Source organism: Geospiza fortis, unplaced genomic scaffold (genome assembly GCF_000277835.1).
Source record: "Geospiza fortis unplaced genomic scaffold, GeoFor_1.0 scaffold23, whole genome shotgun sequence".
In the NCBI taxonomy this organism is placed as follows: domain Eukaryota; kingdom Metazoa; phylum Chordata; class Aves; order Passeriformes; family Thraupidae; genus Geospiza; species Geospiza fortis.
Genome location: NW_005054303.1, coordinates 10756769 through 10777917, shown reverse-complemented (window position 1 = coordinate 10777917; position 21149 = coordinate 10756769). Strand labels below are relative to the sequence as shown.

The following is a 21149-nucleotide window of genomic DNA, read 5'->3' as shown; positions in this document are numbered from 1 at the left end:
TTCCTGCTGGTAAGTGAAGAATGGCTGTTCTTTGCTTAAACAAAAATGTGTGGCTGCTTGCAGGTGAGCTGGAGACAGAAGCCAAAATGGAGAAGGAACTGAACTGTTTCTACTTGAAAGCTCTCGATGGCTTTGTCATGGTTCTGTCTGAAGATGGGGACATGATTTACATGTCTGAAAACGTGAACAAGTGTATGGGACTCACTCAGGTGAAATACTGACATTTCCTAAGACTGTTTCAAAAAGCTGTTCCATTTTTGTGTGTGTGAAGTTAAACACTCATGTACCTCTTCACTTTTGCAGTTTGAGTTGACGGGGCACAGTGTATTTGATTTCACTCATCCATGTGACCACGAGGAGCTGAGAGAAATGCTTACACACAGAAATGGTGAGAAGAAAGAAAAAAAAAATCAATTTAATTTACTTATGGATAGTTTCTGTTGGCATTAATACAGTTGGATATCTGCCAGAAAATGGTGTTGAGTTCAAAAGCTAATATGTTTTTATTTCTTGAATCTCAAATGAAACCTTGTTGAGAGACTCTAACAACAGGAATCACCACAATGTTTTGGCTATATCCTAATTATAGAAGAAATGAGATTTCATTAGGATTCTTTAATCTAACAAAATTAATTACTAAATTGGAGTTTTTGAGGGTTGAAAGAATAAGTGCCTACAGTAATAAAATTAGTGGTAAATTGAATGAGAATGATTTTAAGTAATTGCTGTAGAGGGACATGGAGAAGCTCAGTTGGTGCATTTATCTTGGTCTGGCCTTGCCTTTACAGGACAGCTGAGAACAAATGCTTTCTTCCGGCAACCTGTGGTGGTATACCCAAGACAAAAGAAAAGATAATGTATTTAAATTTTAGGACACCAGGACACTGATCTGGGAATACTTAAACAGCCCAAAAAAGGGCTTTGGGCTTGATGTTTCTCTGCACCTTTTAATTGGTGCATGAAATTGGTATTTTTTCACAGATTTCTGGCTCTTCTTTTCTCCATCTGAGGGAGCAGAACACCGTGTTTACATGTCCTGTGTGCTTTGAAATTTAACAATTGCCCATGAATTACAGCTTTTATGTCTTCTAAAGATTTGATAAAGGCTATAAAGACTTGGCAGCCTGCATGTCTCCAAACAAATCTGCTTTACTCAGTAGTTAGAAGCTTAAAATCTGACCTCTACTTTCTCTTTCCTCAAATGAGGTTTATATGGACTCTGAATTCAGATAGTGATAAATTAATAAATCTGACTTCTGCTTTCTTGTGGCACTGTAAATTTTGTGTAAGTCTTATGTTGTCATCCTATTTAATTCAGTGGAAAGAACCTGATAAGATGCCATAGCATTAAGGGCCTGACTTTGATTTTGTAAGCATTTTGAAAATTTGTCTGCCCTTGGAATTGATGTTTCTAAGACTAGATTAGACATCTCCCCTGCTTCCCCCTTTGGAATACAGGAATACATCTTGGGGGTGGGGGAGCAATTTTCTCAAAGCAGTGTAAAAAACCTGCTTTTGTTGCAAAAGCTTATTCTTAAAAATGTCCTATCACTGAGTTTCATGCAAACCATCTCAAGCATGTCTAAATTGGCCAGCCTGGAATCAGATGTCTGGAAACCATTATTACAAAAGCTGTTTTGCAAATGACGTTGGCAGACAGAAGTCTAAATTACAGTAGTAATAGTACATTTTTATATTTATTGGTATTCCCAGGTTGCCTTCTACTGCAGCTCTTACATCAGTGGAATTATTTTGGTTTTGAATTGAGTATTAAATATTCCCCTTTGGGACTGTACAAGTGCAAGTGAATATAAATGCAATTGGCAGAAACAGAACTGCATTCTCATTTTATGAAGCTGCTTTTTAAACTTTCAAAGCTGGCCATTTTAAAAAATAATGTCTGGTGCTGAATCAGACTTGAAAGTTGCTCCATCTTTTACAGCTGCTTCTCGAAGCAGAGCCTCATGCACCAGGGCTTGGTAACAGTAATGTTGTGTGATCTTCAGCTATCAATTTCTAGATTGGTTTAACTTTTAAAACGTGCTGAATTAAATAAATTTTTGCTGCTTCTGTGAATTCTGCTTTAGTTTCTCCCTCACTTTCTCCATTATCAAGGTTATTATAAGGTAGCATAAAATATGCTTGAGCCTTTAGTCTTTGCCTCTGCTAGAAGCAATAAACAAGTTAACATAGGGGCTTTAACATTTTTCTAATTAATTTTGACTGCAGTGCAAGCCACCATGAAGAATTTCATAGCTACTATTGTCTGTGGAGGATGAGAGCAAATTATTGTATAAACTTGTATCAGAAGTGAGCTCATGTGTTCTAAACTTCCCCCTCTGCCGTGGTTTGGTCCTTGCTCTTCAGCAAGCCTCAGCAAACTGGCTCTTCCACTGCTCCTTCTCCTGGCTGCTGCATTTCCTCCTTGCACACATTGTGAGCTGCTTGCAGCTCTCCTGATAGCATCAGTTACATTTTCTTTGCCCACAAGAGCATAACTAGTAATTGACTCTGCAAGTTCTCCTCTGTACAGGCAGAAACTTAACTTAAAGCCTGCTGGTAGCAAGCAAAAAATAAGTGCTGCCAATATTGATTTGTATTAGGGCTTCTCAACTTTTTTCCTCCCAAGAATGTTAATAATGTGTTTAAAAACTTGGTCCCTGTTTACTCCAAGAATGTAAATCACCATGGAAATACTTGGATGCATAGAAATAGCTGAGTTGTTAGTTTTGAACTGAAAATCTTGCAGTCCTGATGAGCAATGAGCCCAAAAGGTGCTTGGTTTGAACCTCCTCATAGTGAATTACTGATGCATTTCAGTGGAAACCACCTCAACAAGGCTTCTTATTCTACATATGTTTTTCTTCTCCTCTGTCACAATTTTAATATATATTAAATTTCCAATTGGTCTCTCTTTCTTCCTGCTCCTTTTTCCTGAAATCTGTGAGTGTGGAGTTGATTACAAATACAATCCTGATCTTAAATTATTGAAACTGGGCTGCATCAAAAGCCTCTCCTGTGAGGACAGACTGAGAGAGGGCTGGGATTGTTCATCCTGGAAAAGAAATGGCTCTGGGGAGGTCTTTGAGTCCCTTCCTGTACCTAAAAGGGCTCCAAGAGAGCTGGAGAGGGACTTTGGACAAGGGCCTGGAGTGACAGGACAAGGGGAATGGCTTCCCACTGACAGAGGGCAGGGTTAGGTGGTTTTTGGGAAGGAATTCTTCCCACTGAGGGTGCTCAGGACCTGGCACAGGGTGCCCACAGCAGCTGTGGCTGCTCCATCCCTGGCAGGGTTCCAGGCCAGGTTGGATGGGGCTTGGAGCAACCTGGGATAGTGGAAGGCGTCTCTGCCCGTGGCAGGAGGGTTGGAACGAGATGGTCTCTTTAAGGTCACTTCCAACACCAACCATTCCATAACTCTATGAAACTTAAGGAGTTTTTTTATCTGCTTGATAGTAAAACTTGCTCTAAAAAATGCCATTATTAGAAGTGCTATTAGGTGTATGAATCTTCTTAGTTTATTTTTTGAGTCTTCTCTTAGAGTTCTATAATGTGTTTGTGGAGGTTTTTTATGCTTTTGGAAGATGATCCAAGTGTTTTAAAAGTTAGTTTGCTTTTGCTTCTGCTAGGTCCTGTGAAAAAGGGCAAAGAGCAGAACACGGAGCGCAGCTTTTTTCTCAGAATGAAGTGTACACTGACTAGCAGGGGAAGAACAGTGAATATAAAGTCTGCTACATGGAAGGTAACTAATGCAAAGAAATATTTGCATAGTTTGGCAGCTTCCTCTTCAGATGTCATAACACTGTATTTCAACATTTTTGCTTCATGTAACAAGCTCGAATTTCACTAAGTACTTTATAATTTAATAATTCTGCTTCATTATGCTGAATTTTAATGCTGACTACATCACAGAGGTAACTGAAACAATGTTTTAAAATTAGTTTTTCAAAACTCTTTTAATGAATTTTCCATTTTAAATTAGAGGTCATTTACTTACAAACAATTATAATTACCAAATATGTTTGCATAAAGCCTTCTCTGGGAAAAAAGTACTTGACATCACTTATGCTGATCCTTGATTTCTTTTGATTTGTCACTGAAAATGTGATAGTTGAGGTCTCTCTGAAGGACTTCAATTCCATTCTTTTGAAGCTGCTGGCTCTCCCTTTTGTAACAGTTGGAACAAAAAGAGGCCAGCCTGATAACTTTCTGCAGTGAATGCATTTTCTCCTCTGGACAAAGTAACCTTTTACTGTATCCAGTGGATTATGGCTCACAGTTCTCTTTTATGATTTGAATTTGATTATTCTGGATCAAACAACTTCTTTGCTGCTCTCTGTGAACTATTTCTGCTTCCGAATGGTTAAAAGAAAACCCCACAAAATGCAAAAGTTCCTGTCTGTTGAAGAATGTGTTTGATCTCTGTCATCAGCACTGCAGAATACCTAAAATGGGGGTTTCTACTATTACCATAACTTTCAGATTTAAATTGTGGATGCCTTTTGCTGAGGCAGCTGCTCATCAGAGGTGTCATTACAGTGACTAGAGACAGGAGTTGACAGAAATGCAGCAATGGCTGCTGTTGCTGAGGAAGGAGTTGGGCATCCCAGCACTGCTCTCCTCCAGCCCTCCCTTGAGTGGTGGGATGGGGAAGAACTTGACTCTGGGTGTGCTGGTGGAAATAGGATTGTGTTTTCTGACAGACCAAACCTTGTTTCTTTCTAAACCCCAACTCCCCTGCAGGTGCTGCACTGCACTGGCCACATCCGTGTGTACGACACGTGTGGGAACCAGACTCACTGTGGCTACAAAAAGCCTCCCATGACCTGCCTGGTGTTGATCTGTGAACCTATTCCTCACCCCTCAAACATTGAGGTCCCCCTGGACAGTAAAACTTTCCTCAGTCGCCACAGTCTTGATATGAAATTTTCCTATTGTGATGAAAGGTAATGTATATGATTTATACTGTAAAAAATCATTCAATTGAAAGATTTGCAGGGCTGATACATGTTGGCTAATGTTTGTCTTCTCAATAATTTGATTTATCTTGACAATGCAATCATTGATGGCGTACTTGGGCTTTTCCTAACTGATCAGGATGTTTTAAAAGCCAGATTTTTAGATCTAAGGAGGATGCAGGGATATCATTTTGGAATAACAAAAGGGAAAGGGATTTTTTATACAGGCAGACAGTGACAGGACCATGGTTGTAAACTGACAGAGGGCATGTTTAGATTAGATATTAAGAAGAAACTCTTGACAAGGAGCTGTGGCTACCCCATCCCTGAAGGTGTTCCAGGCCAGGCTGGATGGAGCTCTGAGCAGCCTGCTCTAGTGAAAGTTGTCCCTGCCCATGGCAGGGGTTTGGAACAGGATGGTCTTGAAGGTGCTTTCCAACCCAAGCCATTCTAGGATTCTATTAATAAATCCTTTGCCTTCACTTAACTGCCTCTTCAAATTACTGTTTACTGTAGTGGCAGTGATTTAAATTGAAATGAGAAGATTGTTCCAGACACTGAAAAAGCAGGATTTTAGATTTGTCAAAGATGGGGCATTCTCATGACTGAAAAGAGTGCGTGTGTAATACTTGTCAGATGTATTTTATTGCTACTGCTTCCCCCCGTTTCCCTTCCTCAGGGGATCAGTGTCTGCTTTCTTCTGTCAAAAAAACCCCAGATGTTCAGCTGTATTTTTAATGCAATACATCTGCTGTTGAAAAATGAGATTTTGTGTTCTGGTGCAAATCAGGGGTGTAGTCAGACACATCAGACTGATTTTCCTATCCTCTGAGAACTTAGCTTGATAAATTTGGTAAATGCAAATGTAGGAAATAGCTCAAGTTTTTTTGTTTGGGGTTGGTTTGTTTCCTTTTTTTTTGTTTGTTTGTTTTTAATTTGGTGTCATTTGTTACTACCCATTTCCTTTATTTTATAACAAAATGAATTTCTAGTTAGTTGTTGCAGTTAGATGCAGGAAGAGGTTGATGCATGGTAATTTCTGACCTCTGCAGTAACAACCTTTCTAGGACTGATGGTACACACAAAAGGTACTTATTTGGTCATTTTCTGCATCTAGAATGGGGCAAAATAGAAGCACTTCCCTGGTTAGCACTGCCCTCTAGAGACTAAAGAAATCCCACTTGCCTTAAAAGCAGGCAGTGCTAGCCCAGTGGGAAGAGTAAATCTGATTCCTAATTTCTCTTAGTTGCAGGATTAAAACTGTTGAAGTGTATCTTTAATATTTTGTTAAATTCTCACATTTGCCTAAGCTGGTCTGTAAGTAGCTGGTCTACCTTGAAGCAAAAAGACAAAAATGTCTAAAAAGTGGGGATTTGCTTAATCCTATCCCCACTACATGATTTATAAATACTCAGTGAGAAGTAAAATCCTGTGCCTACGGAAATTTCTCTTTTAAAGAAGCATCAAAATAGCAATTTATTTCAAAATGAAAAGTTCCAGTAAACCAAATTTGCTGCTGATATCTGTGAAAGTGATTCTTAAGGTTTTTCTAGATGTGCAAGCATCCAAATGCTCTGGTATTTGTGCTGGCCAGTGTCTGCTTTCACATAGCAATTTTTTCCCTTGTTTTAAAGAATTACGGAGTTGATGGGGTATGAGCCAGAGGAGCTCCTGGGTCGCTCAATCTATGAGTACTATCACGCACTGGATTCTGATCATCTGACCAAAACACACCACGACAGTAAGTGACAACTGAATTTAAAACCCTCAAACTACAGGAGATGAGAGACAGCCCTGGGGGAAAGCAGCAGAAGAACAAGGGCTTTCTTTTAGTTGCAGATAGGAATCTGCAATGAATACTGACCTCAAACAGGTCTTCTGGATATTTTCTGCCTGTAATTGAAGCTGGTGTTCTTTCTGCTTTTAGTGTTCACAAAAGGGCAGGTGACAACAGGACAGTACAGAATGCTGGCCAAACAAGGTGGCTATGTCTGGGTTGAAACTCAAGCAACTGTTATATACAACACTAAGAATTCTCAGCCACAGTGCATAGTGTGTGTGAACTATGTGTTGAGGTAAGTTGAGTGGACTTCAGTGTTCTTTGTCATCATTTTTAGTGAAGACCAAGTCGAATTCTGATGGCACTGGTCCCCTGCTGAGTGTGTTATGATGCTACTGTTCCCTACCAGTGAAATTTTTCATAGAATACTGCCAGTCCTAGGATTAAAAATTGTATTTGAAAATAAAATGCTTTTTTGGTCCAGTGATGTCAGTAGATGATTTCTGCAGGCAAATGAGTGTAGAACCAGCCTCTTCTCTATGATTGGAAGCATTTGAGCATTTGCATTCTAGACAACTCTCTAATCTTTGTCCCACATCTGGAGCAGTTAATTCCACCAATAACTTTGTCATGGAGTCAGAGCAGCAGTAGTGGTGTCATCCTCAATCCCATCTATCTTTTTCTTCCTTAGAACTCCTCTTTTAGTTGAAAGCTTCAGCTGAGGGCAGACTGGTTGACTATTCTTCTGCAAATGTCTAATAGTCCTAAATTAGTTTTTCAAAACTTCAGTGAATGTCCCAATATAAGTCTATCAAGATATTACACATTCATTTAAAACAAAGAAAAGTAGTTTAGGAAGTATCTAACTTTTTCCCTTTTTTTAAAAATCTTTTCCTTTTTCAATGCTTTCAGAAAAGCATGTTTATGTTTGTTGCTTTTTTATGTTTGCACCACAATTAGTGCTTGCTTTGTCTGTTACTTTTGAGGAAAGAATGAGTAACAAAAAAAATCTTAAAGCTCTTATCCTGGTAATTTTGTGGGATATGTGTGGTGGGGTGTTTTTTGTTTGTTTTGGTTTGGGGTTTTTGGGTGGGGAGAGTGGGTGGGTCTCAACCTACAAAACTATTAGTCCAGAACTTATTCCTTTTAGCTGTTCTTTAACAGTCATCTTCTTCTCTGTCTGACAGTGGAATTGTTCAGAAGGACTTAATTTTTTCCCTTGGACAAACTGAGTGTATGCTGAAACCAGTGGAGTCTCCTGACATGAAAATGACCAAAATATTCAGTAAAGATGACCTGGATGATACCAACAGCCTATTTGAAAAACTTAAACAAGAACCAGATGCTTTAACTGTGCTAGCCCCAGCTGCTGGAGACACAATTATCTCTCTAGATTTCAGCAGTAATGGTGGGTGTGTGTTTAAATTGGAGAGCATATTAATTAGCAAAGTTACTTTTTATAGTAGATTTCATAAAATAACCTCCCAGTACCACTTGCCCAGTGGTATTTCAGCTGCTGTTTCAATTTAATGAGGTCCATAGACACACACAGTACTGTTACTTAGGTTGATGGTTTCTTTTAATTTTTATAGAGTCTGATGAACAACAATGTGATGAAGTTCCTTTGTATAACGATGTAATGCTCCCCTCATCCAGTGAGAAATTGCAGAATATAAATATGGCAATGTCCCCACTACCTGCCTCTGAAACTACAAAGCCACTTCGTAGCAATGCTGATCCTGCACTCAATAGAGAAGTTGTATCAAAGCTGGAGCCAAACACAGAGCCACTCGAACTTTCTTTTACCATGCCTCAGGTGCAAGAACAACCAACCAGCCCTTCTGATGCAAGTACTAGCCAAAGTTCACCTGAGGTGAGTTTTGTCATTTGGATATGCTGTTATTAAAATGTGCTGTTGGGGCTTGTGGGGCAGATCTGGTTAAGGATGTAGCCAGGACAGGAATTGGAAATGATTTCTACCTTAATGACTTAAGCTCACACCATGATCTTAGGAAACTGATAAATTGTCATGTCTTTTCATTAAAGTGAGTCTTGCAAATGTCTGCAATACTATCTGACAGAAATAAGGAGAGCTTGGGATTGGTCTTTTTCATTCAGATGGTTCAGATACAACTTCCCTAAACAGGAAAGTATTTGCAGTGAATTACTGTAGAAACCTGAATTCCAGGTTTAAATTAAGCAAGTGCTTCCCTGGTGGGGTAAATTTGAGTGTATACAGGTAAATGTAAGAGTTTTCCTTTCCTATTTTAATTTTGTGCAGCTACAACTTGGAATTAGTTTCTACATTTGAACATTTTGCAGAGAATCTGTAGGTAACAATGCCAAGTGATGCAGTGACAGAAACCTAAAACTTTGTTCAAAATGTTTTCACAGCCCAGTAGTCCCAACGACTACTGCTTTGATGTGGATAATGATATGGCCAGTGAATTCAAACTGGAATTAGTGGAGAAACTCTTTGCCATGGATACAGAAGCAAAAAATCCATTCTCTACTCAGGTAATGTACAGTAACTTAGAATAAAATTATAAAGAATTTTGAGTGTACTTCTTTTCCTTTTTAGAATGTTTTCAGGCACCCTCTTCCCTTTTTATGTAATATTTTGGTTAAAACATAAAATTAACAAAAACTTGTAAGGGTTTGGTAAAAGGAAAAGCCTTGATGAAGTCACAGCTGAGCTTTCTTCCACAGCGCTAAGTTCCCCCTCTTGTCCATTCCAGGAAACCGATTTAGATTTAGAGATGTTGGCTCCTTACATCCCGATGGACGATGACTTCCAGCTGCGCTCCTTCGATCAGCTGTCCCCGCTGGAGAGCAGCAGCTCCTCCAGCTCACAGAGTGCAGGCAGCATCCCCCTGTTCCAGCAGCAGCAGCAGCAGGGCCAGGCGGCCGCGGGCAGCCCCGAGGAGGTGAAGCTGAAGCCACAGGAGCGCGGGGACGAGGTGAAGCCGATCGTGGTCCCTTCCTCGCCCCCGCGCGGGGGCCCCGAGCCGAGCAGCGCCCCCGCCTCGCCCTACGGGGGGAACAGGAGTCGAACTGCCTCTCCCATCAGGGCAGGGAAAGGAACGGTGGAGCAGGTGGAAAAGCCTTCTCCAGGAGCACCCGGCTTGCTAACAGTCACTCTCAATGAAAGGTATTTTAAAATAAGTGCGTCTGTTTGAGGAATTACATATGAATTCTGCCAGCTGTTGTGTGTTCATCCTCAGTGCTCTTCACAGACATTTTAATTTGGACATGTCAAATGAGTCCTTTTTTAATGGTAAACTCCCCTAAAGGTAATTTCATGGTAGCCTTTACCTAAGCACCTCATGTAAAAATTCTCTTCTGCTCTTGTACCTGATGTGCAGCCTTTATAACAATGCAGGCAATTTAAGTAGTTACACCCACACAATGTTTCTGGTGCTTTCCTTGTCCACTGTGTTAGAGGTAACAGGCAACTACAGTCTGTGCTGCAGATACTTCAGATATCAGATGTACAGATATCTACAAGCAACAGATATTGCTTTTCAAACTAAATGTGGTTTGTGATGGTCTGTGGTGCCTATAGCACATTATTTATCACAATAGAAAAGTATATTAAGTCAAACATGAGATTTGTGTTATGTAAAAGATTTATCTGTACATAGAAATATTCAGAATAGACTGTCCCTCACCCTTCCTTGCCTTTTTTCTCTTGATAGTGAACTGCTGAACTTTTATGCTTTTTTTTCTGCAGATTTAAAAATTTTTGTTAAAACTCATTCTGAGCTTCACAGCAAGATTAAAGGCTAACATTTGCTATGCTCATAGAAAATGATTGTTGAAATAAGTCAATTTATGAACGAAAAGTAGTGGAGTTCATAAATTCAGTTCTGTGATGTTGTATATAAGTGTCCACGAAAGAAGAATGGCTCGAGGAAAGTAGAAACGTCTTAACAGCCTGAATCAATTTTTCTTAGATCTACTGCACTGGATGAAGAACTAAATCCAAAGATGCTAGCTTTGCATAATGCTCAGAGAAAACGAAAAATGGAACATGATGGTTCACTTTTTCAGGCAGTTGGAATTGTGAGTTTTGTTTTACCATTTTAAAATATTCACTTTTAACCTTTCAATTTCTGAAATGAGGCGTCAGTGCAGACTCCTGAGTTAAGCTGTTGGTAAGCAGGGGAATCTTGGGATGAGAGATAATTGATAGTGAAATTTTAATATATATATATGCAGATATTCCACTTTTAGTTCTCTTTTACTGTCAACTTTTCAAAAGTGCCCTCTACACCCTCATGCATTTCTTCATTGGGTAGAAGATACTCTTCTGTGAACATATGTGTTTCTTTAGTAGAATATGTACAAATGTAAGACATCACATTTAAATGTGTAATTGCTGTATTTATTTAACTTTTGAATTCAAACTCAGTTTTCATATTTGTTAACACTGAAGATTAGTGTTCTTATGCTTCTTCCTATGCTTTTATTTTTCCATTGAGTCTGACATTCCTTTGCTTAATCAGATAAGACCATCTGAACTGTGAGGGAAGAGAGCTCCTATAATAACCTAGCTGATGTCTATTACTGCCACTCCCTTTCATGCATGCTCTCTCTAGTATTAGTGTGGGCACTTGGGAGTAGCTCATCCTCATCTGTCCTAGCTATTCAAAAGAAACTTTGTAGATAGTCCTAGATTTGTGTCCCGTGATTGGGGGTTGTCCAGTTTATTTTCTGCAAGGGTACCTTGCAGAAAATAACAAGCTGGACATAATCTTTGTCTCTCACTGTCAATTCTCAGTATTTTGAAACCTTGAGCTTTGCCATTGCACACTGTTCTCTCTCTCTCATCTTCACTGCAAATTCTCACTTGTCAGGTTTTAAGAAGTCTTAGTTTTAGTTCCTCTACTGCAATGTAGCCTTTGAGCTTCTTTGTTTCTCTACTGGGCCACCTCCTAGTTGTAGTCATCTACTGTATCTTACAGTGCAGGATTATTTTTCCTCTGAAGTCTTCTTACTCCTGTACTAGCATTCCAGTCTGGGCATAAGACAAATCAGTTTTTCTATGCCATTTCTATGTGGTTGTTTTCATTTGCTAAATGCTTTGCACTTCCGTGCATGTTATTCTGCTGCTTCCAGAAGCCCTGTAAGAATTCACAGCTCTGCAAGAAATGTTATTGCTTTCCACTGCTCTTTTCTCATGCAGAGGTGCTACAGCTCATAGTGTTGCTGATAAAATATTCAAAACAGCATGGAATATTATTAAATGCAAGAACACAAGCAGTTCAGTGTTAACTGCTGGAATAGTGTTCAGGTGTCTGTGCTTAGTGCCAGTTTATTGCTTACAGGTTCAGACTTCATCTTTTGCTAAACTTTTTCTTTTGTTTGTATCTGAGAAAAGTGTTACAAATATTGTGATGGTTTCTCAGAGTCAGAAGCTGAATTTCCATGAAGCTGGATCTTAGTGGAGTTATTTTAAGAAGTGCTTTTGTTGTTTGGCTTCTGTCTCCACAATGGATTTCTGGGAGGATATACAGGCCTTTCACACAGCAGAAGAAAAATGTTGTTAAATCCAGGCTTAGAATACATGCTGTTCTAGGGCTGTACAAACACTTGCCACAACTTTTTAGCTCCAGGGAAGTGGGATGTATTTTGCAAAGAGTGAAAATAAGTGAAGACCAAAGTAAAATACTACTTTTAACTTCCTAGAAAACAGGAGAATTAGACAAGGACAAGATATAGTAAGATTATAAAATGTTGTGTTATAGTGAGGTTATAGAATAATTATATTAGTCATTACACTGGAACAGTTACAAGCCATATCTTTCTTAACATGTAGGGCTGGAATGCATTCTTGGTAAAAATTAAGCAGCAGCAATGTAGGTGACTATTCTCACTATGAACTGCAGCTCTGAGTTAACTATAACTTCCAGTATGCAGCTGCTCTCTTGACTTATAGAGGTGTTTTATAACCTGAAAACATATGTTCCTCACTATTTTGAGGATAATGGCAGTGTTGTGAAATACCTTCTCCTCTTCTTGCAGCAGTCAGTATCACTAACAAGACCAAACTTTGCAGATTCAAGTACTTTTGCCAACAGACTTGATACTAAGATGTTGCTTTTTCTTTCCATCCCATCTGTTTCAGTGGCAGCTTCTTCTTCCTTATCCCGATTAAATGAAGCCCTTACAGCTTCCTAATCTCCATATCTTCTGTTCTGCTGTCAAAACAATATGCTAAGGAGCCATATCTGCACTAGACTGGTGTAGGACTGCATTTTTCACAAGGCTTGGGTTGGGTGGCTTGGTGGCAATAACTGGAGTGCAAGCAGAATTTACATCCTAAATGTGTAGATAGAATCGACCTGCTGAGGCTCCTGACTCTGCTGCCTACACTATTAATTCCAGTGCAGAAAGCCATTAGAGACTGCAGTGAAAACCTGATGCTTACTCACCCTAGAGCAGTGGTAATTAAATGGGTGTGTTTGTGTACATGTACATGCTAATCTTGAGCCTGGTACCTGATGATAACCAGGATTTTGTAATTGTTTTCCCTAAGGGAAGTCAGGTCTTGAAACCTGATTCGGTCTTCTGTTAAATAATTTTCAAGTTAGTGTACTTGGAAATATATTTCTCCCCAAATTCTGAACAAAATCCACTTTAAATTGTAACAATGCCATATTAGTACTTAGTGACATGAACTCCTAGTTTGGAAGAGGGACATGGAGTGTTATAAAGCTACAATATTCACTAAAGAAGATTAATTTTATTTCTTTCTAGGGGTCTTTATTCCAGCAGACAGGTGACCGTGGAGGAAATGCATCACTTGCTTGGAAACGTGTAAAGGGATGCAAAACAAATGGTCACAGTGGAGTGGAGCAAAAGACAATCATTCTACTATCAACTGGTTGGTATCTTCCTTTCCTAGGCAGAGGGGGTGGAGGGGGCTGTGTGAAAGAGAACAGAGACTCCAAAACTATCCAATCATAGCTCCTTGTAAACAGCTCTAGGAGAGGTTAAGCATGGTGAATAAAGTACACTTTTTCTCCTTCCCCTCCCTCTTTAGACATAGCAAGTAAACTTCTAGGGCAGTCGATGGATGAGAGTGGACTCCCCCAACTCACGAGTTACGACTGCGAAGTAAATGCTCCCATACAGGGCAACAGAAACCTGCTACAGGGGGAAGAACTGCTCAGAGCTCTGGATCAAGTTAACTGAGCTTTCACAAAACTTGCTCCTTTTTTGGACACTGGTGAATCATCACCTAAAGCAGTCTATTTATATTTTCTATATCTGATTTTAGAAGCCTGGCTACAGTACTGCACTAATTCAGTTAGTTCAGTTTTGATCCCCTTTCTACTTATTTTGACAGTCTTTTTAATATGTTCTTTATGTAACAATAACTCAAACTCTAGTGCATTTTTATAATTCTTTGGTACATACACTTTTAAGTCCATTACATTTAAAACACACTTGCAATAGCAGCTTTGAAATATGCACCTGATTAAAAAAAAATATTTATTTTTTGGCTGGGGAGTTGGTCACCAAAACTTATCATTAGTAAAATGTCAACACAGGAAAAACTGGCAATACTTCCATCCTGCTTTTCATAGGTAGTTGGAAGACTTGTGCTCTCTTACTCTTTATGTTCAAGTAAGTTTTTTATGTTAATAGTTTTTATAAGAAACAACAATGCTTTGCAGCGGTGCATTGTAGCCACAATCGCACAATATATTTTCTTAAAGAATACCAGCAGTTCCTCATGCAATATATTCTGCATTTATAAAAACTAGTTTTTAAGAAGAATCTTTTGTTTGCCTATGAAAACATGTTTAAACCTGGATTATGTCATTATTTTAGTCACGTTGTAATATAAATTGTTCTCAAATGCTGTCTTATGCTTTTGACTTCAGTGGGTGTGGTTAGTCAAAGGAAAGGCTTTATCTGGAAAGGGCTAGCAGCATTTTCTTTGGATACGTTCTCAATTTAGAGAAAGTTTGATGTTCTTAAAGTAGTCACTTTGCCAGCTTAAAAAAAAATCCCTGCCTGTAGTTGTTGAAGTTAATGCTAATATTGTGTATGATCTTAAATCTAAATGTTCAGCTTACCCTGTGTGGTATAGGTGATATTTCAAGCAGATTGTAAAACATCTTGCATTGTTAGCAAACTTTTATCTAGTACATCATTGAGTTGCTCAATATTTTGATGTTTTGGTTTTATGCACCTTGTTGCTATTAACATCCATATGTTTTCATGTAGATTTCAATAACTTGAATATATTTAGAAGCCTTTTTATTTAGAAATATATAGTTGTCACAAACATCTTATTTTCCTATATGTACTGTACAAAACCTTCATTCACTCATTCTTTTTGCTCTTTGTGGTTGGATCTAACACTAACTGTATTGTTTTCTTACATCAATAAACTATATGTGGACCAGGCCCCCTTGGGGGGGAGTGTGTTATCTGAGAGAAATGAGATAATTTATATTTTTGTTAGTGGTTATTGTTCATTCGTGTTCCCTTTTTAACTTAGAGTTGATTGGAAACTACTGCTTCCTTATTTTGATTGTAACATCTCTTCATTAATTCTTTGAGCCTGTTCAGTCCTGAAGTCTCCCAGACAGTGTTGTACCACTCGCCAAAGACGTTACACTTCTCAACCTGTAATCACAGCAGTGAGCAAACCTGGCAGCAAGGAGGCAGCATCTTTGTTTTACTTTAGAGCAGAAAGAATTCATCTTTATGAACAGCTTAAAGGCTTGTCTCTGGAAGCTTTATCAAGGTAACACAGGAAAGCAGGAAAAGGTAAAATTCACAGGAGTGATTGGTCTGAGAGGGATTTCTATCACAAAATTCCATGATTAAAAAATTAAGCTGGTACTTGATGAAATTTGTTCCACATTTTGACCCAGTGACTTTGCTCATTTTGCTGTCATAAAACACAATGCTACTGGTAACCCTGTGTTGTGTAAATATGGACAAGATATTCTGTGCATTCTCCAAACTACTTTTATAAAGCTTATCTCAATATAAGTAATCAGCTGTGGAGTGTCACAGCAGTTACTTTGGTTTTATGTTGTAAACTTTTTGGTGCCATTGCACTGTTTTGAAATCAATGTCATAGTATGTAAACGTAACCTGTTCTCTAAAATTAGTTTCACTGAAAGGAGCACTTTCCAAACTGCCACAACTCTATGAAATTAAAAGGACACTATTAACAAAAAATGATAAGGCACTGGCAGCAGAAGATAGTTGCACACTTGATAAAGTTTGAGTAGAAGCTGCACAGAGAGGAGAAGGTTGGGGCAGTCAGCTGCAGCTGAAGCTTCATGCAGAGAATGTTTTCACTAGTGAACGTTTTAAATGCATTTTTAATGGCTAAAAGCAGCAGAGCTCCTCCCTGCCTGCTGTGTCTGGGCTGGCATTCTTTCTATGGCATTTCTTCCTGTGTCAGCAGTTAGGAGGTTTAAATAGTGAAGTTGGGTTAAGCCCCTGCTGTTTAGGGCATCCCTCCTGCTTTAGCTCTGCATGGATTGATGTGGTGCTTCTGTGAGAGTCTTGCAGGCAGGTGAAAAGTGCAGCTGGGTTCTACTTTTGAACTGTCCCACCAAACTTTGAGCTGGCTTGGGGTGGGTTATCCCTTTGCACTTCCAAGAGACAGGTCAGAGGTGTTCTGCTGCTCTCTTGGCTGTGTTTTGGAGGAGCCTGACCTCTTTGGATCTGTCAGGTCCTCTTCAGTGCGCTAAGAGGGCAGAAAGTTTTCAAAATAAAATCTGTGTTAAGAAGAGAAGGAAGACTGAAGTGCCCCATATGATTTATGGTCGTGAGCCCACTGGAGTCAGAGAATGGCTTGGGTTGGAAGGGACTTTAAAGATCATCTTGTTCCCACACCCCTGTCATGGGCATTCCAAGAGATCAGGTTGCTCAGAACCCCATCCACCCTGTCCTTGATCATCTCTGATCTTAGTTACAGCAGCTGTGGATTTAACTGAGCCATATTTCATCTAAAAATCTCAATTCTAACATTTTTTACTGTTCATAATAACAACATTTGCTATGCATAATGATAATAATATTGTGATTACTGTGATGAACTGCTGTAGCTGTATTGGTTGACTGTAGGGGAAAAATAACCTAAGAAAATCCCCCCAAGCCTCCTAAAGACACTGAACAAGGCACAGAAAAGGAGCAGTAATTGCTCTGGCCTTGTAAGAGCTTTGCTAAATGCAGATGTCAGTTTGCAAAACCTAGTTCACCTTTCAGTTGTTTTTTTTTTTTTAATTTCTGTTTTACTAACATTCCCCCCCACCCCCCGGTAAAGTTTTTGGTTTTGGTCTCTTTAGACTCCAGGAACACACAGTCTGATTCTAGAGCTAATTTGGAGTCCAAGCTTCTAGAATAAATAGCTTTCTAAGTGTTTTCTTAGTGTTCTTCTTGCATGCTTTCTTTGCCAACTTGTTGCCTTTTTAAAATGTTGAGACACCATATTAGAAAGGATGAGGAAATTAATGACTGTGAGGATGGTGAGACACTGGCACAGGTTTCCCAGAGCAGCTGTGGATAACCCAGCCCTGGAAGTGTCCAAGGCCAGGTTGGATGGGGCTTGAAGCAACCTGGGATAGTGAAAGGTGTCCCTGCCCATGGCAGGAGGTTGGAACTAGGTGGATTTTAAGATTCCTTCCCACCCACATCATTCTGTGATTTATTCTTTATTATAAAGAAGAAACTGTGGGTAAATACAGTATTTTCTCCTGTATATAGAACATGCTAATTATGTGAAAATGGTAAACTGAGGAGAACAGGGTTACTTTCCAGGTTTTCCTGATTACAGCAGTAGTCAAGCCAGGCCTTCTTCAGGGCACAGTACAATTACTGTTCTTACATACAGATTTTATTGATGTTTTAATCATCAACAGTGATAATTTGTTAAAAGGTAAAGAAATTTTTAAACTAGTATTTATGATGGCGTAAGTCCTTCCTTTACCTGAAAGTAGTTAGAATTAATTACAGCTGTAACTCTCCAGAAATCACTTAAATAGGGTGTGCAGTAACTTATCGTGGGTGTAAGATATGAGTAAATGAAGGTAGCCTGAAGTCCAAAGTACCTCTTGCTAACATACCTTCCACCTAGTGAGACTGGTTTGGACTTTGGTGACCTTTGAAAACCTTTGGGTGAAATGGAAACAATTTACCTGAGAAACAAAACTTAATAGTATCTGTGTACACACATTAAACTCTCCCAAAATAATTACTGAATTAAAGAATCACAGATTAGGGCCCAAAAGAACCATTTGCACATAACACTGATGAGGGTTTTGAGGACTTCAAAGCTTAGTTAGTATGAAATGATCAGCTCTGCTTCCAATGAAATACAACTGTTGGGTCAGGTAATTCTGATGATTACAGGTTAAACTACTGCATATTTAATAGTAATGTTTCATTACTTCAAGAGCTGTTTAATTAAACAGCTAAGCACTGGCAGCTAAAGGCAGTGTCTGTTGGCAAGTGTTCTCCCCTGTTCACTGCTGAGTGAACCTTTCCTGACAGTGTGGTGGGATCTGGGAGCATCCTGCCCGTCAGCCAGGCTGGCCAGGCCCCAGGTCAGCCATCTGTCCCCTTCTCCCTGCTGCCCTGCTCCTGACCTGAGCACACATCTCACTCCAATGTCACTGCACTAAGGCACGTTGCTCAAACTGTAACTGTCCAGCATGAAAATAAACACAGGCCACCAGGACTTTGTAGGAAGTCCATTTTCATAGGAATTCCACACAAGTTGGGTATCCAGCTTTCATTAAAAATACCATTATGACTTAACTCCCTGAAAAGCTCCGTTCTGGAGGACTGTGATTTTTGATCCAAATTCTAGAATTGAATTATCATTTTCCTTCTGCTTCCCTGTTTACCTTGAGCAAGTTACCAAAAAGTTCAAGAGTTTGCTGCTGGATTTATACAGTACAGTAGATTTTGTGAATAATAGCAGTATTCTCTCATGAAGAAGTGGTATATTTTAATGGAATTCTTTTTTGGAACCAAGTACAACGTATTGCAATTGATATTTCTCTTGAAACATTTTGACGTACTTGTGACTGTATTTCTTTTTGATTGTGTACCAGTATAAAATTCAATAAAAGAGAGGGTTTGTTTCTAATTTGTGACATCTGTGATCTTTCTGTCTGTCCCTTTTCTCCATTGTAAAACGTAGAGGTGACTTTAAAGTGAACTAAACCACTGTGCAGAGTAACAAACTCTGCAGGTTTGAGACTTTACTGCCTGCTGTCAGAAACTAGGGCATCAAGCAGCCATGGTCACAGTCCCCAAAAACATACATTTTATATTAAATATAATATAAATAGATAATATTTATATATAAGCTGAATCCTATTCACATGTGGTTATCCCACCTGAGTTAAGCAGAGCTTGAACAAGAGGTCAAACATACAATTTAACAAGTCAGATATGGGGATGGTGTAGCTTTTCCTGGAGGAAGCCAAAGAGAAAGTAACAGCTACAGAGCCAGAGGCAAGAGGACATTTATGGAGCCTCTTTGATTAATCACACTAGGAATCCCTTTAGTAACAAAACACATTGAAACAAAGACAAACTCATTTGAATCCATGGCCATGTCTCCAGGTGATTTCAGTTGCTGTCGGTACACACAAATAGCTCAAGAACCTGTGACTCCTGCTGTCCCCTTAAATCAATGCCACTTCCTTCTGCACAGATTAAAAAGCTTTTGCCAAATCTGTGCTTGCTGGAAAGTCTGAAAGCAGGAGGCATGCACCAGCAGAATACGATCCTGTTACTAGCAATAGGTTTGTACATACCAAAGGTAGAATAAGCTATTTAATAAAATATATTCATGATTTATTGTCATGTTTCCAACTTGAAAATGTGTTCTAATGCAATCATATAAGGTATTTTAAAAAAATATTTGTTTTGTGCTATATGCATCTGGAAAACCCATTATTTATATCAGTGCAGGATAAATGGCTTTTAAATTGCAACTTATAAACTAGGAATTAATAGAGCAAATAGCATTTCATCCTTTTGTTTAGCACATGAATATGAAGAAGATATAGTAACCAGCCCAGTCCTCCTTACATCATCTAATTTTTTTTTTTTTTTTAGTTTGAAGGTATTAATTGTACTAAAATCTACTAATGAATAATTTGAAGGAGCATTGAAAACACAGGTGATGAAGAAGAGTAGAGTGTTAATTAGTCTAAAAATTGATACTATATTTAATTTTATATACCACACCAGAGAAATTGTATGAAGAGACCCTGTTACTTGGTTTTATTCTTCTGCATTTTCATTCTTTACATTGTACCCAAACTTCCTGCAAGGGAAGACTTAGGACACATTCACATGGGCACAACAGCCTCATCCTCACTACATCTTGCATCATGCAGCCCCATCTGCCTTAGGAAAAAAAAAATTCCATATAGTGTTCCTTGAAACATCATCCCTGAGAAATCACCCTACTCACTGCATGTTTAAAAAACAAAAATCAGAAAACACACTCTGAACTTTACAAATTCAGCATCACTCCAGAGCCAGGCTCCTCTGCTCCTATTAAAGTAAGGGATGACTCCTGTAAGTAAACAGGGCTTGGTTTGAGCTGTATGTAACGGTGAACTCTCTCCATGATGTGTCACTTTTGACTTACTTGTGCTCTGAATCCTTAAATCCATTGCAGGGGGGGAGAACATTATATCTGTTTTCCTAACAGTGTTGGCATTCTGTTCCAAAATCAGTACAATCTGTTGAAGTCAGGGTCACGTACTAGATGAATGGGGTCACTGCCCTACATCTCTAAACATGAATCCAAATGATAGATGAAAGTGTCTTTTCAGAAAAAGGAAAAAAATGCAAACCAAACCCTGGCAGGTGCAGCTCTCCTGCTAAAAACCCTGTACAGTCCATATGCAATAGCTCTGCAAATATCTCTGTTCCTATAGTCAATGACATTGGCAACCAGTGGTGCTCAAAGGCAACTGCTGTTCAGCCGATGGCAAATCACCTCCTAATAAAGGCTGCTAAAAGTTGCACTCCAGCAACCTTTTGGGAAATACAATAAACATGGAAAGATGCTTGCATGCCTGGAGCACTGTGGGAGCTCCTGACATTGTAGGAGCTGACAGCTTGATGCGCCTCGCTGTAAGGAGCGACCTTTGGATCAATTACTTGATGCTATTGGTGAACTGGAGAACATCATGGTACTATACCCAGCAGAATTCAACACTCATTTCGCAGTGCATGATTATTTGAGAAAGCAAAATGTGAATTTTTTACCCGGTCGCTGGGAAAAGTCCTGAAGATGTAAACATCCCAAAGACACCACGCAAGGCTCTATCCCAAGCCCATACTCTCCCTACATGCTGTAGGGGAAGCGTGGCTTCCCCTGCGCCGGGGAGATCCCGCAC

General features: G+C 39.2%; 1 protein-coding gene across 1 annotated transcript in view; it reads left to right on the top strand.

The window, feature by feature from the left end:
* The window catches only part of HIF1A (hypoxia inducible factor 1 subunit alpha), a 19970-nt gene extending 1099 nt beyond the window's left edge, over window positions 1–18871 (top strand). Inside the window, exons 2-14 of the mRNA XM_031066139.1 lie at window positions 64–209; window positions 304–388; window positions 3630–3742; window positions 4744–4946; window positions 6593–6699; window positions 6886–7033; window positions 7926–8146; window positions 8331–8611; window positions 9133–9255; window positions 9477–9889; window positions 10695–10803; window positions 13501–13627; window positions 13787–18871. Coding sequence (XP_030921999.1) covers window positions 64–209; window positions 304–388; window positions 3630–3742; window positions 4744–4946; window positions 6593–6699; window positions 6886–7033; window positions 7926–8146; window positions 8331–8611; window positions 9133–9255; window positions 9477–9889; window positions 10695–10803; window positions 13501–13627; window positions 13787–13938 — 2228 coding nt within the window. The 3' untranslated portion in view covers window positions 13939–18871. The remainder of the gene's footprint in view (window positions 1–63; window positions 210–303; window positions 389–3629; window positions 3743–4743; window positions 4947–6592; window positions 6700–6885; window positions 7034–7925; window positions 8147–8330; window positions 8612–9132; window positions 9256–9476; window positions 9890–10694; window positions 10804–13500; window positions 13628–13786) is intronic.
* Window positions 18872–21149: the final 2278 nt, after the last annotated feature.